The sequence below is a fragment of the Sycon ciliatum genome, chromosome 8 (genome assembly GCF_964019385.1).
Source record: "Sycon ciliatum chromosome 8, ocSycCili1.1, whole genome shotgun sequence".
Classification (NCBI taxonomy): Eukaryota; Metazoa; Porifera; class Calcarea; order Leucosolenida; family Sycettidae; genus Sycon; species Sycon ciliatum.
Window position 1 is genome coordinate 16195274 of NC_088650.1, and position 27305 is coordinate 16222578.

General features: G+C 47.3%; 2 protein-coding genes across 2 annotated transcripts in view; one reads left to right on the top strand and one right to left on the bottom strand.

Annotated features, from left to right (window-relative positions):
* Positions 1 to 27305, top strand: part of LOC135823850 (macrophage-expressed gene 1 protein-like) — a 27760-nt gene continuing 455 nt past the window's right edge. The window contains exons 1-14 of the mRNA XM_065336704.1: positions 1 to 203; positions 1924 to 2090; positions 3369 to 3506; positions 4233 to 4472; positions 5842 to 6002; positions 16312 to 16471; positions 17760 to 17855; positions 18384 to 18522; positions 19791 to 19924; positions 20725 to 20977; positions 21075 to 21148; positions 24856 to 25125; positions 25300 to 25343; positions 26512 to 27305. The exon at positions 26512 to 27305 is cut by the window's right edge and continues 455 nt beyond it. Coding sequence (XP_065192776.1) covers positions 14 to 203; positions 1924 to 2090; positions 3369 to 3506; positions 4233 to 4472; positions 5842 to 6002; positions 16312 to 16471; positions 17760 to 17855; positions 18384 to 18522; positions 19791 to 19924; positions 20725 to 20977; positions 21075 to 21148; positions 24856 to 25125; positions 25300 to 25343; positions 26512 to 27184 — 2739 coding nt within the window. The 5' untranslated portion in view covers positions 1 to 13 and the 3' untranslated portion in view covers positions 27185 to 27305. The remainder of the gene's footprint in view (positions 204 to 1923; positions 2091 to 3368; positions 3507 to 4232; positions 4473 to 5841; positions 6003 to 16311; positions 16472 to 17759; positions 17856 to 18383; positions 18523 to 19790; positions 19925 to 20724; positions 20978 to 21074; positions 21149 to 24855; positions 25126 to 25299; positions 25344 to 26511) is intronic.
* LOC135823853 (cytochrome P450 4F1-like) lies at positions 10039 to 12112 on the bottom strand. The gene has a single exon (XM_065336708.1). The coding sequence runs from the start codon at positions 11992 to 11994 to the stop codon at positions 10462 to 10464; it is 1533 nt and encodes a 510-aa protein (XP_065192780.1). The 5' UTR covers positions 11995 to 12112; the 3' UTR covers positions 10039 to 10461.

Below are 27305 nucleotides of genomic sequence, written 5' to 3' on the forward strand. Positions count from 1 at the left end.
ATCTTCCTACGGTATGGGGTCAACACCCAAGGATGGCGGAGTCCTGGCCTTGTGCTTGACTTCACTTGTGTCACTGCTGTATGCAGCAAGTGCAGCTTCGACATCATCCGTTGTTCCTGCCAATGGGATGTCCTCGCACAGCAAGGACACTGGCGTGCAAAGCAACAACGAGCCAGATTGGGTCAAATGCAAGGCATATACAGGTCGGAAAAGGATATCATTTTTTTAATTTCGGCTAATCGGCTACTATACACTGTCCTTCCTTCGTCTTGGGGGGGGGGGGGGGTTAGGCAAGGGGAAGTAGTCATGTAGGGGCGTCAGCCTGCCTTTCTGCACCGGGAGGATTTTACTTTGTGCTCAGCTTTTGCACAGTTGATCTACATGTATGACTGTTCATAACTTGCTGCAATAATATGGACTGTTGCCGGACAAATTTCAATCAAACCAGTTAACACTTGTAAAGGTATTCACACATCAAGGAAATGCAGAATCACCTCATTGCTCTGCACCCTTGGTGTGTTGACATGACAATCCAACAATTGCCATTTTATGTGCCATCTGTCACTGCTTACGTTAGTGGTGATCAGTGGTTGTGAGCGGTTTGTAGTTCCACTGGTCTCGTAGACGAATGGCATAAGATCTCCACCTACTAGTCGATTGGTGCAATGGTGTTGCGAATAAACCCGTTCTCAAGTAAATTTTATTATAATTATAATCACGAGTGTAAAGGTGTCGTCGACACGGCGAATCCAAACTACCGTACTGACGTTGATTCTTCATGCCCTAGGTTCACATCAAGCAGCTATTGCTTGACCAGTGACTGTTGTAGGTTGACTATGCGCCATTGCTCTATTCAGCTCTCCTCGACCACCCTGTCAGCCCTGATACTCGCTTGACTACTCTGTCAGATACTTCTTCTTTCGTAATTTCCTAATTCCTGTCCTCTCTTTTCTAAATGCGGCTTATCCATTCGCCTTTATATCATTGGGCCTAGTTCCCGTTTATTGTGAAAATTAAAATAAACCCACCAACCAACCAACCAACTTGGCACAATCCCCCCCCCCCCCTGCCAGATTCTGCTCAGTCAAAAGAAAGGACACATATTAAATACTCGTAACCAGGCTCAGTCTGGTAGCAACCTTCCATGACACAAAGGTCAAGACGCTAGCGGGATGAGCTAGAAAATACTATAGCGATACTAATTCGCTGGTTTGTGGGAAAGACACAAACGGGAAACGTCTGAAGGCAAAATTGACTGTCACCATCAGGATTCGAGCCAGGGACCTGTTTAAAATAGCAAGTAATAATACAGAGAATAGCATGAGTGTTACACTCCCTATAACTGTGGATCCACATGTATCGGCTTGGTTGAGCACTCCTTGTGGACAAAATTGATATTTTTAGGCGGATCTCTCGCTTCCCAATCAGGTGCATCACGAACTTGGCTACAATATAAGGCACTGAATCCACTTCGCCCGCCCTTGGACCAGCACCTTTCTTGCAAACCTCAAAATAACTAGGCGATACATGTAGATCTACAGTGTTTGCCTGTCACACCCTATTGCACTACCGCAGACCTGTAGGAGCTAAAGATAGCGAAGGAATATCACACTGTAGATCTACGGTGTAGACAGTGTAAGGGTGATGTAGAATATACCACGGTGTAGGTATGGTTTTGTGTTACGCCGGCGCTGGCAGAGGGGCATTGCATTGTGTTGTCCATCTGAGATAAGATACAGTTCATACCGTGGCTGCGCGAGGCATTTTCCCGGCAAGCTTTTGAAGTAACTACATGATTGTATATGTACATGATTTGCACGTACGAGGGCACTCTAGACGGGAATTTGCAAACCGTCTCTTTCGGACCTAGACGAACAGGTCGAAAGCAGCTGTGTGCCCTACTGACTGTCTCTTTCGCTCCAGGAATCAAGAAACGCCTGGAGGTTTTGGCTGGCTCAGGTTGGGACACGCTAAACAACAAACAAATGGGCTATATCGTCGACCTCAGCTACAAGAATTGCGAAACGACACCGGACAATCAGTATCTACTACCGGACACTATGGTCGCCATTCCCCTGAAGACTAGCGGGGTAAGTCAACTGGCAATATAGTACTACAACAGAACGAATAGCCATGTTGGCCGTCAGTATGTACTGAGCGATACGAGGATGTATGCAAGGAAGTGCAGGTAGGGCGAGTGAAATCCTCTTCCTCCCCCGCTGCATGTGGGACAACGCCTGTTGCTGAGATATCCTAAGCAAAGTGTAAGAAGTCTAGATACATGCATATGTACTTCGAAGTACATGTATGACTGTGGACAGATACATGTCACCATCCCATAATTATTATGGTATGCCCTTGCGAGGACTTCAAAGTACATGTATACAATAAAACCTGGTGTAAGCGACCTCTGGGTTTAGCGACCACCTGCTCTTAACGACCGTTTTTCCATGCACCTACTACTACAAAGACACTGTGAGACCTGGTTCTAAAGACCACCTGGCTTTAACGACCGCTTTTGCTTGCACCGTGGGGTGGTCGCTTGATGCAGGTTTTACTGTGCTTTGGAGTATTTGTATGTAGCACCACCTCCTATGGGTTTCAGCCGCCCTATTATTGTCCAGGGTGATTTTCAACGGCCAGTGCTGTGCGTTACAACGTTTTATGAGAATGTTGTACATGGCTGTTCCTGACACTAAAAATTCACATATCAGACTGCATGGAGACAAAACGCACACAGCCACACACACACGCATACACACACACACACACACTCAGATTCAGACATGCACATCATGGAAGCGGTGATAGCGAACAGCTACGTTAGACATACTAACTTGTGCACACACACACATACACACATACACACACACATACACACACACACACACACACACACAGGTCTGGACTAGGGAAAGGGAAGTGCCATAACGAATATCCCAATATGAGAATAATTGTGAAGACTATAATCAGTGTTCTAGAGAAAACCCAGCACTTGTCAGCAGTATCCTGAAACAATCCATTTCTAAATAATGTCAGGCACCAATCTTAGAAAATGAAGAATATACTTCCCTAATACTTTGGTTGTGGGGGTAGGGGTGGGGTGGAATGATAAATACATTGCTGCTCGATGACGTCCGATTGCCTGTTCGCGAAGTGCAGCCCTAAACGTGCGAACAGTGGGATGTGAAATGGTGCAGGGAGTGAACTTACTTGACCGACATGATCAGATGTCACTGAGCAGCACTGTAGAAACATTCTCTGTACAACACACACACACACACACACACACACACACACACACACACACACACACACACACACACACACACACACACACACACACACATCGTTGCCTGCATCCACAGCTACAATTCTTTTCAGAAGAGATCTCGTCCTTCACCAACTACAAGAGCGCTACTTCGCAGTCGATGAATCTGCAGGTGAGCTCACCATTTGCAAGTGGCAGCTTCTCTGAGGAATATCACCACAACAAACAAGAGCAAGTAAGTTGAGACGAACACAGTAACCATGGTCACGTTGAATGAAACTGGAAACATTGTACTTCTGAAGTACGGTTACTCATTGCAATCAATCCACGTTCTACTTCTAGCCTGCAGATCAGTTGGTCATGCATTTCTTGAGGATTTCCGTCAGCGTAGTTGACTTTTCCCGACAGAGAGAAGTCCTTGGCATCTTTATCTTTGAGTGCCAAGCAATGTCTATATCTTGTTGCTCCGTTATTTGATGCCTTCCCTCCGGTCAAGTATATGGTTGCAAAAACAAGCCCGACCTGACCTCACTTAACCTTAAAAAGTCTCCCCGGGCCTTAGCTTACCATGACCTCACCTCGGAGTCACCTGGCAACTTAGAGTAACCACAAAGCATAAGCATGAACGCCTTTGGTGGAATTTTCACTGGGTACAATACTATAATAATTATCATTCATGATGAATATGTAATAGGGATGGCGTGATGAATATGTACTGTACTTTTCGGAGCCTTTTCGCCACTGGCACACCTTCTGTGTGTATGAGATTATGTATGAGTTTGTGTGTGTGTGTGTGTGTGTGTGTGTGTGTGTGTGTGTGTGTGTGTGTGCGTGTGTGTGCGTGTGTGTGCGTGTTTTTGTGTACGCGCGCGTACACCCTGTGCGCCTCTGTACATGTTTGTACGTCTATGAATGCACACGTGTATGCATCGGCTTTGATTTACATGATTTGATTGGATAGCACTCGCACAAAGCGAAGACGATGCGCACGCAAATCCGCCATGAAATCTACCGGGTGATGGCAAAACCAGACGCGACTCTCGCGCCAGAGCTCAAGAACCGCCTGCTTGTTGTTGGCGAAATGCTTCACACCAACAGATCCAAGGCAGCAACTCACGAAATCGAGCTCATCATCAGAGATTTCGGGACACATATCACCAGATCGGTTACGGCAGGTGGAATATTTCTACAAGAATCTCAGGTAGGCTCACCGGTGCAAAGCTGTGTAACAGGATTCCGTAGTAAAACTTCCACCTGCACAATGTATAAGTAATTTTCTGGTGGCGTGGCAACAGTAACATTGGTTTGAGAAATGCCATAAATAGAAGTTTGTTACACCAGCTGCCTTTCTGACCACCCCAGTTACTGTTGTCATGTTCAACCCTCTTTGAAGTTGTACACTGTACTTACTGTTGAGGTAACGAACTAAAATAAATCAAAAACAAAACAACTGAAAAGGCTTTTAAAGAATGGGTTTGCTCCCACACTGGAGCTCGCGCTATTCCGCCGACTTGACGTGACACTTGACTGACTCACGACTGCAATCCAGAGCACACGAGAAGTCCATCGAACCTTCGACTCGGCAAACCTGCAAGAAGGCACCACTCGCTGCTCAATACACAGTGTTTCGGGGAATTCACCCCTCATCAGTTGAGCTTGAGTAGGCTGTGGAAGATTGTGCCTGAAGAACACCACTTATATAGTGCTCTCCAGGCACAAACATCACCAGGGATACAAACTTACAGAGTCGCAACCACTTTTTCGAACAGAAAAAGCTGTATCAACATTATCACGGAAGCTTTATTAAATTTGTCACAAACAAATAAATTTGAACTCGGATGGTGAGCCAATTCAATCATGGTAAAAAAGGAGAGGGACAAAATGTTATGAGTTATGACTAACTCTCCACCACTGTAACCAGGTCATACACAGTCAGCGAGTGCGACAAAATGGCACAACACTGACAATGAGTAGTACGGGGACAGTGGCTCGGTCTCTGCATTGTCTCAGTACTCCTTGTCAGTGTTGTGCCATTTGCGTTGAGGCGTTGTAAAGCATTGCATTTTGCCATAAACCAAACAAAGCTTTTCCGTCACTGACGGTCATCCCGTTTTCATAAAGTACTTCGAGTAGTCATGAAACCCTTGACTGACTTCAACCGGAAATTTCAGGATACACCTTGCGGATCGCCGGAACCCTGTGCCTCTCGACTACCGGTCAACTGCTCCTCCCAATACGCTATAGGCAACACACAACCTTAAAACCTCCAATGAGCCAAATGGTTTCTTTTTTTAAAGAATGAGGACGTAAAAGACCCGTCTATGTAGCGCTCCAGAGTGCAGCTCTCTCTCTCTCTCTTTTTACTAGTGCCCCGTCGTTGGGGTGACGTTACAAGGCAAAGGTCCGGAATCGCTTATCGTGTGGGTACGGTACCCGGCCAAAGAGGCAAACACAATGGTGAAGATGAGTGCTACAATGTCCTCACTATACGGAGCACCATTGGAGAATTGTATTTTACTTGCATCTGCTGGATAAGCATGATTGTAATAATTATTTCGTGTTTTTTTCAGGTCGTAAGTTCATCCGACAGCAAATCGGAAAGTGAATCATACAGCGTTAAGGCTCAAGCCGCTGCTTCCTTCTTTGTGTCTGTGGGCGTTAGCAGCTCCTACGACAAAGGAGAGTCATCAAGTGAAAGCTATAAGCACAATGTGAAACAATCTTCAACCAGGTAGGTGTGTGTGTGTGAGAGAGAGAGAGAGAGAGAGAGAGAGAGAGAGAGAGAGAGAGAGAGAGAGAGAGAGAGAGAGAGAGAGAGAGAGAGAGAGAGAGAGAGAGAGAGAGAGAGAGAGAGAGAGAGAGAGAGAGAGAGAGAGAGAGAGAGAGAGAGAGAGAGAGAGAGAGAGAGAGAGAGAGAGAGAGAGAGAGAGAGAGAGGAGAGAGGGAGAGAGGGAGAGAGGGAGAGAGAGAGAGAGAGAGAGAGAGAGAGAGAGAGAGAGAGAGAGAGAGAGAGAGAGAGAGAGAGAGAGAGAGAGATACTCAATCTGGGGACAGAACTGTTTCGTCCTTTGAGGACTCATCAGCGCAACACAGAGAAAATGAGGCCAAACCTGATAGGAATGAAGCATATATTTTCCAAAGCCAGATTTAAACCAGGCCCGAACGTACCTTGCCAGAGTGCTCAAACTGACAAGTCAGTGATAAACATAGAAAGGGAAAGGGGAAGCTACACGAAGACGAATTGTGACAAACCGGAATGGCAACATCCTTCTGAACTCTACTACCATGTAAAATATGATGGACTAGTTATGCACGGGCGGAAATTGAGAAAAATCAGAGCTGGCTGGTCCAAACCTGTTGCATCCCACCACCTCTACATCCCACATGCAATTCCCAAGGGGTGGTCACTGCTCACACAGGGCCAAATACCTAACGGGGCCCAGGTGACAGTTCATCGCACCACAGGCAGAAACGGAAAAGGGGGAGGGGGAGATCACAACTGGCGCGTGTACGCGTGAAACCACGCGTTTGTGCGTATTTTTGCAGGTTTTGGGGGCGCCATGCGTACGGAAACGCGCCTAAATGGAAATTCCAACATTTTTTTAGGGTAAAAACTTAAAAGCCTCTTCTACGGGCATAACAAAAAATAATTCTTGTGGTGAAGGAAAATACTACCGGTACGCGGTATAGCTAAAATGTGGAAGACAAGCTCAACTGAAGATCACGTGACAAGAATGTGGAGAACCACGGTTACATGAATGTGCCATGCAGGATGTCCAAGGACCAAGGTTAGCCAGGCAAGCAGCACTCGGAGACCATCAGCGATGCGGAGCCCGTCGACGCTACTGTGTGAGAGCGACCGCGGTGACCTCTGAGGCACGCAATGGCCGAGCGAATCAGCGCAAAGCCAAGCCGACACTGGATATAACTTTTTATTATAAGCCATCATGGCCGAATATGGCTCCTTCCGCTTCTCGCAAAGCATTGTGGCGTGTTATGTCATTCTGACACTATTCATGACAGAACAGTTTGCGTAACGGTCGTTGCTCAGGTGTGGTAGTGGGACCAAACTCTAGCTTCACTTATAAGTGATTATGATAACGAAAATGACGATGATGCGAGGAACAGTCCAGAGAGTCGCGAACTGAAATGTGTGAACTGAAAGGGCCTTCCCAACTCCCTGGCTTGTATTTGGCACGGATCATTCTCTGGCAGTGACTGTCTGGCACTTTAGTACAGTGGCAGAGGTTTAGACACCCAGCTTACAGCTAGCTGCGGACAGAAAGGGCCAGGGCTGCGTGGGGTATTACATGCCTGTCAACATTTGCACATTCTGCCTGTCAACATTTGCACATTCTGCCTGTCAACATTTGCACATTCCATGGTAAAACAGAGTTTGAGCGTGTGCGGTGCATGTAGTAGCAAGAGTATAATAATAACCTCCCAAGACTGTGCAACTATGTACATGAACGTGCATTATGGGGTCTCCGACGGCGAAAACTCACATCACGGGTCTCAGATGCGTTTCGTACTACATTGTACGTACAAACGAAGAATAGCGTGCGCGCAATCTGAATATCTGCCATGATCATTAATTTTCATGCTGCCTATTGCTGGGGATTTGCGAACTTGCAGTAAGTTTCTGTCAGAGAGTGCTTTTTGTATTACTCAGCTCCTCACTAAAATTAGTAAAAACGGGCTCCGGCCTGTCCGTCGGCGAACCCCATAGAAAGTGGATCAGAGTGTAGCTTTTGCGTCTTCACCCTCCACTCTTCACAATGCATGTCGGTCAACACTGCTTGTGTCCTCGGCGGATCCCTTCTCGGCGGCGAGGTTGAGGGCGCGCTTCAGGCAGGGGTCACATCGTTGGCCGACACTCTGCGCCAACTGCTCATCAGCCCTCCTGGCAGACTTACGTGCCTGCTTGCTTACCGTTGCCGTCGCCATGCGAATGCCCTCCATTGACGATTCCTGGGCAAGGATATTTTCAACAAGCGGAGCAGTCACTTGCACAGAGTCCTGAAACTGCCCAGCAAGTGACACTGGTGATACCAGGCCCAGTCCACCATGGCAACACGGTAAAGCGAGGACCTCTCTCTCCAAAGTTACATTGTAGCCCTTTCCCAAAGGTGCTCTTTTAGCACTTAGTCAGACCAAAGCCCCAGGTGGGGCGCGTCCTAACAGCCTTACAGGTAGCCCTTGGCGGATTATGCCGGCATAATATTTGGCATAATCTTGGGATTTCGTCAAAAGATTATGCTCTTGCATAATATACGGATTCCAACGTGTAAGGTCGGCATAATCTTTCGGTTTAGACAAAAATTATGCTTAGGGGAATAATACAGCTTTGTCAGAAAGCCTGCAGATGTTTTATTTTATTTAAATACCCCAGTTACGACTCCTTGTCATAGACCTTGGCGGATTATGCCAGCATAATATTTGGCCTAATCTTGGGATTTCGTCAAAAAAATATGCTCCGGCATAATATACGGATTCCAACGTGGAAGGTCGGCATAATCTTTCGGTTTAGACAAACATTATGCTTAGGGCATGGCCGTGTGTGTATGCGTGGTTTCTCAATCCTCTATGTACAGCGTGAATACATAGTGGAACCGAGCATAATTCAGCATAATTCAGCATCTTTGTTGGCATAACTGTGGCATAATCAAAAGTATAATTTGACGATTGGCCGAGCATAGTCCGCCATGGCTACTTACAGGGCGGGGAGGAAGAACTCAGACACGGCTTACTCGACGAGCTGCGTTGCCTCTGCTGCATCGGGCATTGTACGGGCAATGAGCGACCACTTGTGGCGTAGGACGTTGGTGAAGACGGTGTACGCTGCTTGGGGCTGTGTGGCAGCAAACACTGATAGCTGCCTAACCTCTGCACACCATTGCTCTGCTTTCTTCCTTCCATACGAGCTACAGAACTCCTCAGTGCCTAGTGCAGCTCCCAGGTGCCGGTGACCATCCGTGCGGATGACAATGCCGGTGTTGCTAAACACCTCCTTCGCGGCTTCTTCGTACTGAGGCTTTACCAACAGAACAGCTAGACTTGGTGGTGGTGGCATTGATATAGTACCCGAACTCTGGGCCTCGGCTCACAAGGATGTTCCACCACGTGTGTAGCATACGGAGCCTTCCAGCAGAGTTTGCATCATCCACAATTTTCCTTCTCCTGTTTTTTACCATGAATACTTTCTAAAAGTTGTTTAAGAACCTGAAGTGTATCCTTCTTTTACGTGGTGTACAGAGAAATGAATGCTGTGACTTCGGTATAATTATCTGTGCATGTACAGAAAAACCTGTGACTAACGACCACCCCTTGGGGCCAGAGGAAACAGTCTTTAGTTGCAGGCGGTCGTTAGTTAGAGGTTTGCACAGCACAACCATGAATGTGAGACCGTCCGTGCCTGGCGAAGTGGTCTATAATAGTACCAGGTTGGTCGCTAGTCACAGTGGTCTTTAATTACAGGTTGTACTGTACATGTACCTGTATGTGCACGTCCAAACAAAGTGCAGACACGGAACCATTGAATATGTTCGTAAAAAGTACGATGAGGTGCATGAACAAAGCACAACGCCCTGTACTGTCTAATTCTGATATTGGAGATGGATCGGAACACGTCATGTTGAATTCCTCACTATTATTCATTTTCCCCTCCTCGTGGTTTTACTGCATTATGGCGCGCTTTGTCTGCGTAGACGCCGAGACCTTTGAGGTCGGCAGAGCAGCCTGGCCCCGCCACCACTTCTCGCACATAGTCGGGAATATAGTGGACTTTCGTATAAAAAAAAAACACAACAAAAAAAAACATACAGGCTTTTCATGTGCAGCTCAATGATGCACATCTGTGCTCACCCCAAGCATAATATACAGATACAGAAATTATAGTGGGGGTGCTGAACATACTGCACTCGCATTTCACTAGCTAGCACAAGACTAAGTGGACGACAAACGATCGCAATAGCGTACTTCCAAAGTAAGACATACAACAGCGTAAACGCTGCAATGTCCATCCAGCTGCAGACTGTACATACATGTATAGTTTATAATATTATTATAGCGCCTGATAAGAAGTGCAACATTCTGGCGGTTCCGTCCTTGAACTGAACAAGGCGAATCGAGTGTCCCATACTATTCAAGTTGAGTTCTACTCAAAACAATCAAGCCCGCGTATTTCAGGTTTATACCACCTCAAGCAACACGCGCACAGAAGGATCGGGCTTGACTATTATGGCCATCGTTGATTGTGTCTCAGGAGCATCTGGATCGGGCAGTAGATGAAACCGGGACAGAATCATGCTCAGTATCACCTTCATCTCATCCATGGCAAAGTGCTTGCCGATGCAGGCACGTGGACCACAGCTGAACGGGATGAAGGCGTAGGAACTCCGTGTGCTGCTTTGATCTGGCGAGAATCGATCAGGATTGAACGTGTCCGGGTCAGTCCAGACTTGCTCGTTGTGATGAACGCCGATGATGTTGATCTGATAGTCGGTACCTGCAGGAAGCTGAACGCTATCAACTTGGCTGGCTTTATTGCTGGACTTCAAGGACATAGGAGCAATAGATGCAATACGGAGCGTTTCCTGGATGGTTTGTGAAAGATACTGCAGCTCCGCCAGATGTTCATGGGCAAAGTTGTCCAGGCCACCACACTTTTCCAGAACATCCATCACCTCCCGTCTGCAGCGCTCTTGTACAGGCTTGTTATGGCAGAGGTAGTGTATGGCCCACTCCAAACCGGAAGACGTAGTGTCATGGCCTGCAAAGAGAAAGGTGTCCACGTGCTCACGGATATCCGTGTCACTGTAACCCACGCCGTCTTCATCTCTCACTGTCAACAACACGTCGAGCATGTCTCGGTGACGCTTCTCATCAAACTGACTCGTCATGCCTTCGTTATCTTCGCCCTGCTCCAGTAGTGCCCGTCGCTTACTAATCAGCCGGTCACTGAATTCGTGCGTTTCTGCTAGAAGCTTCTTGAAGCGGGCACCAGTTGCTGAATTGAGGAAAATAAAATCAAAATAAAACCAGGGTTTCTTGTAGCGATCGTAAATGATTTCTGAAATTTCCTTTGTAGCCGCACCATATCGCCTGGCGGGTGTTCTTGGGTCGCTGTCAGTCTGGCATGTAGTTTCTGCTCCCATTGCACACCTCAGTATGATATCGAACGTCAGTATGGGTAAGAATTCCGCTATGTTCACACTCGTGCCCGCCTGCAGCTCCTCCCATATGTCCAGAGTGATGCTGGTGGCCTCCTTGAATGCACGCATATATTCTCGCCGCATTTCTATTGAGAATGCCTTTGAGAGCAAACGGTGATCACGTTCCCAACGTTTGCCTTGAGTCAACACAAGACCGTTCCCCAGCCATGTCTTGGCGAGCTTTAGAGCAAGCTCATTCTTCGGGGGGTTTGTTTTCATGACCTGCGCAATAGTGTCGGGATGGCTCACTGTAACGGAAGAAATGAATGGGCCAATCTGCTGTAACATCATTCGTGGCAGCTTCCGAGCATAGGCGATGTATGCGTTTCTCGCCAAGCGATCATCAGCCACCATGTGTCCCCGAATCCAGTGTGGCTTGCATGGTTCGGGTACTCGTTGTTTCAGATATCGGCGACGGAGCCACCAACTCACCACAATGTGGAGCAGCTTCGCCAGCAGGCATGACAAACAGACCAAAGCAGCAACGCGAAAAAACTTCAAATCGAACATGATGATAGAAACCCTGAAACTCTGTCTAGCGAACACACTGCCTACAAATGAACTAAAGGTGGATCTAGTGATTGGTTATGAACAAGGAAAGGAGCCGTGCAAGGCTTTCGAATTTCACGACTCCGGTCCCTGGCTACGATCTTCTCAGCATCACCAAAAAGCATAATATAGTGGACGTGAGGAATAGCGTAGTATCAGCAATAAACTGACACGACCTGTCAGTGATGTAGTAGGCAGATGGCCTACGAGTCCGTGGTCTACGTATTTTGTGGTTTGAAGCCTCCGGAGCTCCGGCTCCCTCGAGCTCAGATTCAGAACAGCTTACATGTACGGCTGCACTTTAGACAGCCGTAAACCAGCTGGAAGCTTGGGGAAGCACTGGGAGGGTTACCTTTGAGCGCTCTAAGTCACAGCTGATGTCAGTGACTAGGGACCAGGAAGCTGGCCCCTCCAGATTTCCCCCTGGCACCCCTGTTCCTGTCAGCAGCCAGTTGAAGCTCCTTGGGGTGGTGTTCGACGAGAAGTTCGGCGCCCACCTCCACCAGCTTTCCGTGCGCGCACATCAACGCCTCCATTTCAGGCGGAAGGCAGCCCCATCCTGGATGCTGCCGGACGCCTGACCGTCTATAAGGGCTTCGTAAGGTCGATACTCGAGTATACCCCACTAGCCTGGCTTGGTGCTGCCCAGACCCACCTTGGGAAGTTGGACACAGCACAGCGCAAGGCCATGCAGATGATTGGACCCACCACCGTCCTCCAGAGTCTGCGGGCCAGACGGACAGTCGCAGGGCTATCCTATCTTTACAAGGTAGTCTACAAGGGCCCACCCCGTCTGACACGCATGCTCCCTCCCCCAAGACCATGGGCCGATACTGTTCGAACCCGCCAGCAGCATTATGCTCAGCGCCGGCACGGGGAACAGCTCTTAAACACCACCCCGGCACCAGTCCCGATTACCTTCGACGTTCCTTCCCGTACTGTTTCCTTGAATTGTGGAACAGCCTCCCCGAGGACGTCTTTCCCAGTCTGGCCAATCACTCTCCACTCACAGCTTATAAAAAAAGGCGTCAACAAACACATCTCAGAGCAGCCATGGTCTTGGGACGTGCTTTGAAGCCCATCATGTTGATCGTCTCACTGTTCTTTCCAGATCGCACCTCTCGGTCTGGGGATGTGCATTGAAGCACCCCATACTAACGGTCTATACAGTCCTCTCTTGAAAAAAAGTATTCTTTCTAGACCAAAGAGTGGTATATTTGATAAATAAAGATAGAAATATTTGCGATACTTCTCCAGACGTTTCGTTGTTCTGAACAACATCGTCAGCGGATAAAGAGAGAAAGAAAAAAAGACTTTCTTTATCCACTGACGATGTTGTTCAGAACAACGAAACGTCTGGAGAAGTATCGTAAATATTTCTATCTTTATTTATCAAATATACCACTCTTTGGTCTAGAAAGAATACTTTTTTGATATTACAATGAGAGTGGATAATCAACGGCTTGTCCGCCAACTCTTTGTCCTCTCTTGGTCACCACTCTCCCTATTACCTTTATTGTAATTACTAACGTTATTCATGTATTGTGCTTTTGATTTTCTTCCGCTTTTGTCTTTTGGTGCGTTACCGGCATGGCGATACTGAGACCTATTGGTCAATGGAGTGCCTGTAGCCTCACCAGTACTGCTACTATCTGTGACTGTGGCGACCACCATTCAATGTCTCGTCCTCCTCAAACCGTCCGTACCCCAACTCTCTCTCTCTCTCATGTCTCTTTTTATCTGTCTTTTCTTAGTCTTTTTTCTTTGTCAGCTTTCCTGGTGGGTACTATGTCACAGTATGTGCTTTTCAAGTAAATAAAAAAATAAAATTAAAACAAAAGTGCTCGTTATTTTTACGTCACCGGAAGTAGCAGTAGCTCGCCAAGTACTACTACAGTCTACAGTCCATTCACTATACCGGTAAGTGCATGTACATGTACAGTACAGTACATGTCCCGGTGACCATGGTGACCGGTGCTCTTCATTTACTTATTTCAGGTACTGTATAGCAGGAAATTTTCGGACGGAAATATTTTCGGACAAAGCCGAGTTTCGACATTTCGTACGGATTTTATTTTCGTACAGTGGTGCATGCTAAATGCACTTGTTTGCTTGCGATACGCATGTATAGTGTACATAACTTCACAGGAACAAATTTTAGTACGGAATTAATTTTAGTACAAAAGAGGGCGTGTACGAAATCGTACGAAAATAAATTCCGTCCGAAAATTTCCTGTACAGTAAGTTCGAGTTCTGCTCTGTGTCCAGAACAAAAACGCTACGGTAGGTAGGGATAAAGACAAGAGCAGCTCCTTTTCTATTTCCCTTTCTCCTCTTCGTGTCGCCATCCCCATTTATATCCGCACAGCTGTCATGTCCTAAGAATAATGATTATCATGATTGGAATTGTTGGATTCAGACGGAAGCTGTTACTGCAGTTCAGTCAATCTCAACGGCCAACGCCGACGAAGCGGAAATCCACATCCGCTTCGGAACTCAGCACGACTTGGATTCTTGGAAGCATTTCTCATGCGAATGCCTTGAAATGGGCCAGTCCCTGCATCTTCGCCCTTCGCATGCAGGAAGTGCCGTGGGGACCGGGAATGCAGTGAGGAAACCTTTTCGCGTTGAAGACGAAGTGGGACCGAGTCGGGTGTGCGCAAAGTGACGCAAACCCAAAGAAGGCGAGCAGAATGTCGAGGCCACTGCGGTCCTGCCGTAAGGCGCATTCCACCGTCTCCATAGCTTCCCCGTTTTTCGTATAACGACGAATAACAAGATGTTGCTTACTTCATGTGAAGTTGTTTCGTACGTGGTTCCTGAAGAAAGGGTAAGCAATGGCGTGCCTAACGAGTAAGTTACAAATTGGCTTGTTCATGCAATGGCAGTGTGGCAGTGTTCGCTTCAAGCCCGTCAAGAAAATATTTTCTACCGGCCTCAGGCCCTGTATATTTGATATATCTGACGGTTTAAGCTCACACGTTCGGTGCTGATCTTCCTATGGAGTTTACTAGCTAACGTCTAGTCTACAGTCATACAATCATTATTTCATATTCTGAAAACCTGGCGGAGCTGCGAGGAAAACACTATTATTTTTAGCTCAGAAGTTCGAACCGTGTTCAGAAGGGTGTTGAAGAGGTACAGTACAATGTCGGAGATACTGTAGCCTGTTCCTCACAATGCATGGAAGGTCTCTTCTGCCAGTGGCATCCGGGATCGAATGGAAATCGAAAGCAGTTTGGGTACTGCACTTGCCTGCGACCCGAGAGGTCGCGGGTTCGATCCCCGCAGTCGCACATCTGACTGCTAAATCCCCACGATGCAGCTCACCAGATCAAGGTGTGGGTCCTCTCTTGACTCAGTTAAGTCAAGTCGAGCGAGCTGCAACTCCCGGTGCCAGAAGACGGGCTCACACCCCTACATGGTTGAAAGCAGAGAACAGGAGGAAAGAAGTGCAAAATTTCAAGCATATGCAGCTGTTGCTGCTTTCATTGACTGCAAGTATAGAGAAAGAAGGCTGTGTTGTAAGTAGGAATTTTGAATTAATTCGCGCAGCATGGTGAGCGTGAATCAACGTGAAACTTTGAACTGCGGCGCAGCTTTTTCTCCCTCTACAGTGTCTGCTCTAGGATTGTAGGACAGCCAGGTACACGTGTACCTGGCGCAACCATTTCAACCGGGTCGGAGCCGGGTACACATGTACCTGGCGCTGTCTCACCAGCCGAGTCACATGCTTTAACTGGTTGGTTGGTAAATTTTAATTCGGACAATAAACGGGAACTAGGCCCAATGATAGATAAGCCGCATTTAGAAAAGAGAGGACAGGAATTAGAAAATTACGAAAGAAGTACTGGAGTCTGACACATACAAGCCATGTAGTCAGTCCTTTCAAAGTTCGAAAGTGTAAAGTACCAACCGGGTCACAGGTGACCCGGTACTATATTTTCAACCGGGTTCAAGCGCCGCCCAACCGGGTGGATTACCCGGCTCACCCGGCGCTGGAGCAGACACTGCTCTATTGTTTTTCTATGGATGCAGTGAATGGGATTTTCGGTCTTTGACCACTTGCTGGTGAGCTGATCTACTCACCTCCCACCGCTTTAGGAGCTGCATCTGCGCCTTGATCCTTGAAGGGTGGTGGCGTTCCTACGGATGCGGAAAACCCGGCTTCCAGCCGAGTCTCACGCGAACCGTGAATTTTTTTTAAAATTGTTTTATTGTAAGTTACAAACCTGTACTGAGGTTGCTGTGAATATGGTTAATGTTGATCTTGCCTAGGACTTACGGTGGACCAGCGTACAAGCCAAACATGACAATCAACACCTGGGAGAACGGACTGAGAGACGCGCTGGTCTCCACTGACAGGATTGGTGACCCGATCGAATACGCCATCACGCCGTACGCCATGCCTGAGCTGCCAGCACCCACAGTCATGGAAGTGAGTGTGATTTCAAGTACCTACACCATGCATGTTGACTTACCGTAAACCGGGAAACACTTTACGATCCTAAATCATGATTTTCGCAATGCATGGATGTGAAATCAAAAAGTAAGCCGGTGCAGAATTAGAACTGGAGTAACAACTAATGAAATTGCGAGTTTGTCTGTGCTCGCAAACTTCGAACCAAACCTGGCACAAAGGTGTCACAGTTAAGAGCAGGCCTCAGTGATTTCCAGAATACGTGCCCTACCTCCGTACCTTTCTTCAATAAACAGACCGATGATGAAAAGAGGATGGGGTACGATGGACAATTGACTGTGATCTTTCACTCATGTAAACACAAGAGACATGAGGACGAGGATGCTACCTAGAATTGAGTACGACTTATAGCTCAAGTCACACACTGAAACTATACATCAGAAACCTCAACAAAGTGATGATGTAACTTACAATTGGATGCGACTAATGATCGAGGAAATACGGCATATGGCACAGAGTTCAGTTTATCACAATTAGCGGACGAGCACCGCGCTCATCGAGGCCTCCCATATCCGTACACATCTCTCAACCTGGCAGCCTGCAGGCAGTTACCTCACAGTATTATTCCCTTTCATGGTGGTCAGCCGAGCAATTACACCGTCTAACGCTCAAATCCTTTTCAGTGTATGCTTATGAATTGCGTCAATTCTGGTTCAGCGAGCCTACTTGAACATGATGCTGTAATATACACGAGAGAGATTGGAAGCTTTGTCACAACTCTGAGTTTCACGCATCACTACGATCATCAGGGTATTGAGCACTGTTCGCACAGTGAAGCACACCACTTGACTATGTAATGCTGTATTATACACAAGAGAGATTGGAAGCTTTGTCACAACTCTGAGTTTCACGTATTACCAATGCTGTATTATATCTATTTTTAGTTCCAGTGCCCCTCCCTGTTAATGGCGAATCGTATACACTGGCACCCTTCGGTCCCAAGGAGATCAGATAAGAAAGGTTTCACTGTACTTGTGCTTGCCTCTTGCTTTGCTATTGAGAGCGTATACGTGTCTACCTGGTGCACTCTTTCCCCATCCCCTGGATAGTGGACAAGTGCCTTTGTTGTAGGTGGGCATGGCAGTTAAAAATACTGTGATTGGTTTCCACTCTCCTAGAGAATCTTAGATGTTGTTCCAAATCCAGCATAAAAGTGCCGTGGCTAGGGGAACGCCCCTGGAGAACCAAGTCATAGTGGCGGTGGTGAGTTTCTGCTGTTGCTCCACTTGTTCTATCCATGCTGCAGATATCCGACAGAGTGGCACAGGTTTCGCAGAACTATGTCATGTTCAACACCCATCCAGGCTGTACCGACGTCACGTCCCCCTTCTTCGACTACAGAGTGAGTCTGCCTGATGCCATGCATTTCATGGTATGCTCTTTTTTGTGTGCATGTATTGAGACCTGTGTTTACGGACCACCCCATCGTGCAAAAGCCCATCTTTGTATGAGGACAGAATAATCATCGGGGCCGGGGGGGGGGGGGGGAGGGGGTCGCATGGGACTCAGCTAGACTGAGCTTTTGCATGCGCAGCAAGGCCACCACCCTCAAGGATCAAGGCACAGATGCAGCTCCTAAGCATTGCGAGGTGAGTAGATTTGACTCATCAGCAAAGTCATCGAAGACCGAAAATCGCATTAACTGCATCCGGATTAGGACAATATTGCTATTATAACTAGCTTGAAGCGCACATTCCTGTTCTTCGGCGTCCAAAGGTACTGTAGTGTTTTTGGTCTACTGTATCCGGTCACACAGTTGAGTATTAGGTACGTAAGCCTCTGCGATGTCTTGCCTGTAGATTTTCACAGCAATAAGAAGTTCAGCCCTTCGATATTCCTCATGGTCCGTCACTGTTATCCTCCGTCGCAGGCCAACATTGAAGATGGAACTCTGTGCAAAGGAGCGCCAAACCAATACCTTTTCGGCGGCGTGTTTCAGACATGTGAAGTCGACAATCCCAGCAAGATCAGCCTGTGTGATGAGCTGAGACAAGAAAATCCGCTCACAGGTACACGGTCACGTAGGTCCATGTTGTAAAGCAAGAATTTTGGGAATGGTCTAACTTTACTTATCTCAGCCAAATGACTGTCATCTGTGTTAACTAGTTTCCTTAGCTGAGAATATGTATTGTAGATCTTTCAAGTAGGTCAGCGCTCATTTCTGCACCTTTCGAGCTGGGCCAGGGATCTGCGAAAGCATCTGTTCAATCTGATAGAGGGACGGTAGTCCAGAAATGCATATCTTGGGAGGATGCTGGTAAAGCAACGGTAATCTCACTTGTTTTCATGCTGCTCGCCATGAGACTCTGGTCACTAAAGGTTGTCTTGGCAAATATAGAATAATTATGGATTTAGGGTAATCGCTTTCCAACTAAAGGTGCTTGCTTTATAGCTGCCGGGAATGAATGCTTTACATGGACGGCACTTGAGCAGACTATGTTGTCACATGAAGAGTTTGCATTGGAAATACCGCATACCCATGTTGTCACTCATCGGGTAATGGTCAAAAATGGATTCTTTTGATGTGTGCTATGTGATATCCATATCTGGGTAGTGATTCAGAAGTGGTTCTAAACGGATTTGGATGTGAAATGTTTCCATGAAATAATGAGAATTGATGGTAACATTGAGCAAGATAGTCGAAATTTGGTGCTCTTCACATTTTGTATCCAAATATTTGCGTGAATGTAGGTGCTGGGGGCATATATTGATACTTTGAGATAAAAGTGCCGCTGAGCAAGACAGTTTTGGACTAGCCCTGGAGTAGAATTGAACGGCTGGAATAGAATTCTAGGGCTGGTCCGAGTCTGTCCTGCTGAACATCACTTCAAGCTCTATTACCCTTGGCTGGTCGGGTTCCGAATTCTCTTCCATCAGCTCATTCAAATCACACGCCAAAATGTTGAGAAGGCATTTAGTGACGTGCTGCACAGTGAACTTCAAACGCTTGTGAATTGGCTAGTGTTGAACAAAGTGGAGGACCAGACCTAGAAATACTGGGCTGTACATGTACATTGTTGCCAAGTAGTAACTCATAACGGTAAACGCTCAAATTATTATACCGTATTTTCCGGAGTATAAGAAACACTTTAAACACCCATTTTACCCAAAACAAAGTCAGTGCGGCATATACTATGATGGTCGAATCAACGACGGTGACTAGGGTAGATGTCTGTATTTCGTGACAAAAAACCGGGGTGCGGTTTTTACTCCAGTGCGGCGTATGCTCCGGAAAATGCGGAACTCTTGTGCTGTGCTTGTTTCCCATGTTGCCAAGGTAACTACTCATGCCCACAGGACTTTGAGCAGGTACCGCTGTATACTGGCGGACAAACGTACAACTGGCATGAGCCAACGTGCAGACGGCAAACGTACAAGTGCGGCATGTGGAAGAAGAAGTGTCATCGTCAGGTAACGCTAAGACGTGCACACGATGTAATGAAAAATGGATATACATGTAATAAAAATCTCATGGTTCGCTTGAGACTCGGGGTTCACCCTGCCGCTAGGGTTTACCGGGTGTTAGCGGCCGTCGTCAGTTCCCTTCGAGGAACGGACACGATAATTTACTTTTCTTTTTGACACTAAGTTAGACTGCGTTTTCAGCATCCGTAGGAACGCTGCTGCCATCCTGTTACTATGTGTACATGGTATAATATAAAAAGTGGAATATCCTGGAGACTCCTAAGCAGGCAGTCAGGCTCTTCTTGAAATACTAGAATATAGTTTTACATACAAATGTTTCCTTCACCTCTGGTTGTCCCATGCACCGAAGAATGGTCTTGGATGAAGGAGCAGCAATGCTCAACCCCAAAATATTAGGACATTCCTGCAAATTGGATTTGCAACGATTTGTTCTCGTTTGTTCTGTTGCTGCCGCTGCTCTTGCTGCTTCTGTTGTTGTTGTTGTTGCTGCTGCTGCTGCTGAAGCCGCTGCTGCTTCTGTTATTGCTGTCATCGTTATTGTTGCTATGACTGGATGGTAGTGCTTGTCTTGTTTATTGTTGTAAGTGCAGCTGGAGTTGATGTTCCTTTCCTGCATGTTGTGTGTGTGTGTATGTGTGTGTGTATGTGTATGCGTGCATGTGTGCGTGCATGTGTGCGTGTGTGTGTGTGTGTGTGTGTGTGTGTGTGCGCGCACGCATGTGTGTGTATTTGTGTATGTGTGTGTGTTCCATGTGTGCATGTGTGTATGTGCTTTTGACCTCAAGATATGCCGTGCAGAGTACTTTGGAGCTACGGCCACTTTCACCATGCACTGGTGCATGGCTTTAACAGTGACATCTGGACCGATCAAAAAGGGCTACCTGTTTGGTGGCATTTATGCCGCACGAAGTCCCAATCATGTGACTCAAACCAGGGACTGTCCGAAGCATTACTATCCGCTGAAGATGGGCAGCGATATAAGCGTCTGCGTCTGTAGCGATTATGATGTGGGAAGAAGCGCCAGTGTGCCATTCGCGGGTAAGTTAACCTGCTATTTTGGTTAAACGGTTCGCAATCGCCATCACGCTAACCTTGCATCTGTTATCATCTCTGTTCTGCTGTACGTACTTTTCAGGCTTCTTCAGTTGCAAGACGGGCAATCCGCTTACGTTGCTAAGTAGTAGCCGGACAGCTTCTAGCCTTGACGAGGTTTGTACAAAGCACCTATCTGTGGCTATCTGAACATGCATACACATACCTCAAGCACTAGCTGTGCCCCGTTCTAGTTCTCGGGCAGCATAGTGACTTGAACCGGAATTTCGCTTTTCCCAGCAGTCTGTAGCCAGCTGCATACGACACAGTGTATGTATGCAGCTGTTTCATCGTCATCACCTTGCTCTCTGGTGCTGCCCTGGGAAGTTGTAGGACGAAGCTTGCAGGCTACAAACTCTAGTCCTTGATTGGGCCGTCATAAAACCTGAAAATTTGTTCAATACTGCTGGCAAAGTCTTTCTAACGACAGTATTATGGTGAAAAACGTTTTTCACCATAATTTAATTGACTCACCATCCGAGTTAAACGACAGTATTCTTGTTTTTAAGAACTTTGAAACTCCACTGTAGCCTTGTCATATTTTCAGTACACCCAACTCGCAACACACAAACAGTCCTTGGCTACACTACGTACAGTTGAAATTGTCCAAATTTTCACCCAGGAGGGCAACATCAGGGATATAGGAGAAGAATGATATAAAGTTGGCTGATACAGGGACAGTCACATAATTCACACTACTACATGTAATCTGCAACAAGTTACAAGCTAGCAATAAGACATAACAATGTAAGTGAGTATTTCATCAATTGCAAAGACAGTGGGCGTGAGACAGCCATGATTGAGTTGATAAATGTGTGTGTGTGTGGGGGGGGGGGATATGAGTGTGTGTGTATGTGTGTGAGAGAGAGGGGGGGGGGGGTAGGAGTCCAGTATGGAGTGTATTAATCTTCTCAAGTTCTCAAGTCAGGTGTGGCTATCCATTCGAGGTGTCGAATCTGAGATCCCGCGCTCGTTGTGAGAACAACAAGGTGTGGGACGCTCAGCGTGTAGATCAGCCATGGGCCGGGAAGTTTGATTTATGCCGATAGGTGCCAGCCCTTGTCACTGTTCACCTTTGGTCTTCGATTTCCGATCTCTGTCGCCTCAAGGTATTTGCGTGATGGAAGAGAATGCTCCCTGCCGAGAATCTTCGCCTGTTGGAAGGGCTGAAAGTGTGAAGATGATGTGTGAGATTCTCGGTGGCGGGTTTTGTAGTGGTTGCCCCAGGGAGTTTTCTCCGCCATTGTCCGCGCTTCCCGGTAGTTCACCTGAAACCGCTCTGCCATTTGCCACTCGGTTTCCCCGTCGTACAGCTTTTGACAAAGTGTGCACAGCATACTGTAGACAACATGCTTCACCACACATTCACGATCAGACATACCCGCATCACATGCTCTACATACCATCGGTGCACCACGACCACACTTCACCTTCGCTCTCTGCACCTCACAGGGACGTACACAGGCAGACAATGATCACCGAACAAGTTTTCTCTTCAGTGACAGACCAGATGTGAACGCAATGCGAACATCAGGACTGAACCGGCGCACACGTCGAGAAACCCGAGCGCACAGTGCTTGGTTGATAATCGACAGCTTCAGGATGACTTGGTCCGGTTTCTTCCACTGGCGGGGTGTGGCATTTGCGAAGCGGGCAGCATTCTTGATGGCGCGGTTTATTTCGTTCTCCTGGTAATCATTTGCCTTCAGCAGTGCAGAGATCTTCCCAATCCCGGCTTGCCTTCCCTTTTCCGTTGATGCGTTCCTCATAGCACTCATAGCTCGACGAACAAGTATTCCGCTTCGTCCTTCTTGACAGTTGTGTTCAGTAGTACGTCTATGTTGTCAAGCAACCGTGCTGTACTGGCCTTCTTCCTCTGGAGAATATCCTTCAAGTCTTCCATTCTTCGACTTCCTCTTACAGCTAGCAAACTGGTTCTTAGCTACTGCGCGCTTGGAGGCCGTCGCCACTGCTGAGTAATACGACAAATGTACTCCACTGTGGTATGGCTTGATGAAAAGCTCCCATTGAAGGTGACACTGAGCACTGATGGAAATAGTTAGGTCAAGGTAGTCGACACTGCGTGTGGCGTCGTCTGAGTGATTGACTGTGAAGCGAATGAATGGATGTTGACTGTTCATATGCTCGTCAAAACGCTCCAACGCTTACCAGCCATGGCGCCATAGGATTAGAATGTTCTCTATGTACATGCAGGGTCGATTCCCATGCAGTGCCAATGCAGACTCTTCCAATGATGCCATGCTTATAATGGCTAATGGCGGCGCAAGATGGTTTCCCATTGCGATACTCTTTAGCTGGCAGTACTGTTGGCTTCCAAATTCGAACACGGTGTTCATAGTGAGCACGAATTGTAGGGCTTGCCTCACATCGTACACACCGAGGCCGACCATGTCGATGCTGTCCCGGTGCTTGTCCAGTAGGGACACGGCCGCATCAGCTACTGGGATATTACTGTACAGTCCCACAACGTCTACGGACACAAGAAGGTGGTCGCTCTGCAGCTGTCCATGTTTCCTTAGTTCACTGATGCAGTGGTCAGTCAAGGGGAGTTGCGATGGGACGAAGCTCAGCAATTGGTTTAAGATTCGCTCAATGAAGAGCGACACCTTGCTTGCAGGGCCGTCACAGCAGCTGACGACAGCCCGTACAGGTAGACCATGGTTATAATCTTTGGGGAGGTCGTGAAATTGTGGCATCCTGCTTTGGCTTGGCTGAACTGACTTGAACAGCGATTTTGGTCGTTTGTCCTCGATGTTGTCTTTCAGGAAGGCTTTGGTCTCCATGTCCTATACCTCAGCCTTGGCCTCCAGCCTTTCGTAGTGACTAGAATCTCCCAGCAGTTGGTTACATTTGTCTACGTAGTTGGATTTAGATAATACAAGAAAGCCTTTGCTCTTGTCTGAAGGCTTGATGATGACGTCGTCATCCACTTGCAATTGTTGTAAATGCAGCTGTTCTTCTCTGCTCGTCCGGATATTGATATCCTTGCGCTCCACGGATCTATCCTTTTGGAGAAGATTAGCACACTCCATACTTGACTCCCCCTCTCTCACACACACATACCCCCCCCCCCCCCACACACACATCAACTCAATCATGGCTGTCTCACGCTCGCTCGCCTAAGTTGCACTTGATGGAATACTCACTTACATTGTCCCTGTACTTATCAGCCAACTTTGTATCATTCTTCTCCTATATCCCTGATGATGCCCTCCTGGGTGATAATTTGGACGATTTACTGTACGCAGTGTAGCCAAGGACTGTTTGTGTGTTGCGAGTTGGGTGTACTGAAAATATTCTTGTTCCAGGAAATATCATGGACAACAGAACTACATGTTTGTCTGGTTTACAGCCAGGTTTTAGTTATACGTAACCAGGGCACCTTTTTCACAAGTTTATGAACATGTTAGTATTGGCCGTCACGAATATGAAACCTGTGCTCTGATGTTGAATTCAGCCAAAAAGTAGGCTTTTAGAATCACTAGTTGTATGCCTATTGCGGACTGAAGTCAAAGTAAGGGAATTCATGGCAATGGTCTGCGCCGGTGAATGGAAGAGGTTGGATATGAAAAGAATCCCGAGCAGCGATTACCAGTCACCGTACATTGCAAATTAGATAGAAAAGGCACCACTTGATGGCATGTTTCATGGAAATGTGTGTGTGTGTGTGTGGGGGGGGGGGAGGCATGTTACAACCTTTTCTTGGCTCGCCATCTGAGTACTTATGCTTCAGCGTGCAGATTTCTTCACGTTCTATTTTCTATGCTTTGGTGCATGTCACCTGGATGCTCTACTGCATACAGCTGGGTTTCGACAACCTGAGTGGGCCCAGCAGCTGGCCACGATTCTGCCCAGTCGGCTACGCACAGTACCTTGCCAGCGTGGACGGCACATGTCAGATAATGTACTGCACCCGGTTTCAGCCGGCGAGTCATGGCCGACTGCTCCTCCACCGGCCGCCCTACGGCAAACCCTACCCGATGCCGGGTAATGGCACCCTGGACACCACGTCCATTGTGTCTCCGGGTGGGCAGAGCTGGCACAAGAACACTACGACGGGAGCTTGGAAGATGGTAAGGAAGCAATGTGTCTGTGTCTGCAAGAGCTGGATAGTGTTTTGTAGCATTCTTGTGAACAGTGATGCTAATTTTACTTGTGTGTCTGTACTCAACGAAAAAAACAGTCGGTGCCAAAGCGCACACATGATGACTGCATGTACTCCTGCTCTCTCTTACACTGCTCTACAGGACCGTATGGATATGATAGTACAGAGTGCTTCAGACATTCCAGGGTAAGTCTCTTCCCACCCTACAGTCCATCCATAAAAAGATGGACCCTGGCTCTGGCAAGCTCCCGTATTTGGCGATTTTTCGTGATTTTACCGTACACAGTGCAGTGCTGCAAAATTCGAAATCGGAAAACGGTCCGAAAAGGGTACCCGAACTGGGGTTCGAACCACACAGTGCACTGTTGCGGGCGGGGTCAAACGGCCTGGATTTTGATGGTTTTTCTCAAAGCAGTGCTTTTGGGGCAAAACCTGGCCGAAATCCTATTCTTGTTGGGGCTTGCTTTTTGGAGAGATAGACTTCAGAAACATAATTGGAAGAGGATTCCAAAGGGTATTACAGAAAAAAATTCTAAAAAAACTCAACGTTCATGGCCAAAAGCTAGAAGTCCATCTTTTTCTGAATGGACTGTAATCTCACCATGAGAGTACATGATGATACGTATGAGACGGGCTGTCGGTGTTTCATGCTATACTAGCCATTGTAATAATCTTTCTTCCTTGGGTCATTGTAGACTGGGAACAATGCCGTGCTGTTTACCAACAAATTCTGATGTGGGAATATGCGTAAAACTGGATGTGCATCGAAGCCATATACACCTGAACAAACGACAACAGTGTGCGTTTGCGTGACCGAGCGTGTACTCGTATGCATGTGTGTGTGTGTGTGTGTGTGTGTGTGAGTGAGTGTGTGAGTGAGTGTGTGAGTGAGTGTGTGTGTGTGTGTGTGTGTGTGCACGTGTGTGTGTGTTTGTTTTCTATCGTGAATGCATCTGGTTGAATGCACTTGATAGCTCTGCATATCACCAATAACATTCTACCGTATTATCTCTAATATAAGCACAGTCTCCAATAATAGCACGTCTCCAATAATAGAACACCTTGGGGCGGCATTCAAAAAATAAAGTGCTCAGTCTCCATTATAAGCACACTGTGTAAATTTATTATCTGTACCGGCGAAAAAACCCTGAAATGTGTGTGTGTCTGACATGAATTTGGCATGGCAACATGCCTCTGAAATGAGGTTGAAATAATAATGGAACAGTCTCCAATAAAGGAGCGTCTCCATTAATAGCACGGGGCGGAGGTACATTGAAAAAATAAAGGACCGTGCTTATATTAAAGATAATACGGTACTTTACATTTTGTTTTGTTTTTGCCTTGTCCTTGCCAGTCTCAGCGAGGAGCAAGCGTACATGGTGTATGCAGCAGCCTGTGCTGTGGCTATTGTCACTCTTCTTGGCATCATCATTGCCTGCTGCAAACGCCGGAGAAAACGTCAGAAAGCGCTCAATTCACCGAAGGCACCTTGCTCGCCACCGACTAGTAACTTTGCATTGCTGCACCCACGGCGGGCTTTCGGAGATGGCAAGACCAGTATGGCGACCTCACTAGGTACCAGGCCGGGAAGGATTCTGTCGGAGGATACGCTCTATGCGGCCGATACTGGTGAATATGCCACTGCTTCTGCTGCTGGTGGCGGTGGTGGCGCTTCCCCGATGCTATGGTATCAGGAATATCACCCAAGGAGTGCTGGCGAGACAGTTGTCACTCGCAGGAACAAGCCGGACTGGACAGGTGAACAAGACTACGGTGATGAAAGCGACCCGCGAGGCTTCGGGCATGCAACGACCGGCACGGCTAGCCCGCTCGGTGCCATGCCAGGCGACATTCTGCCCGAGGACTCTGCTGGTGACTATGCCACTCCTGCTGGCTCTTCCCCGATGTTACGGGACGAGTATCACTCAGCAAGCACCGGTGATACTGCTATGACTCGCAGAAGCAAGCAGGACCACGCAGATGAAGAAGACAATGGCCAGTGTACAGGGAAGGAAACGAAAATTTGACGCAACCAGCAAATCTTCACAATGATTGCATGTGCCCTTGAACCTTCCCCACCCCTCATGATAAATACAATCATGAGAACTATAATTATGGTATGCATTTCTTTTTTCCATTTTATCATGC

Bases quoted from the DNA above. Each gene is read 5' to 3' on its own strand.
- LOC135823853 (XM_065336708.1), bottom strand. From the start codon at position 11,994: ATGTTCGATTTGAAGTTTTTTCGCGTTGCTGCTTTGGTCTGTTTGTCA.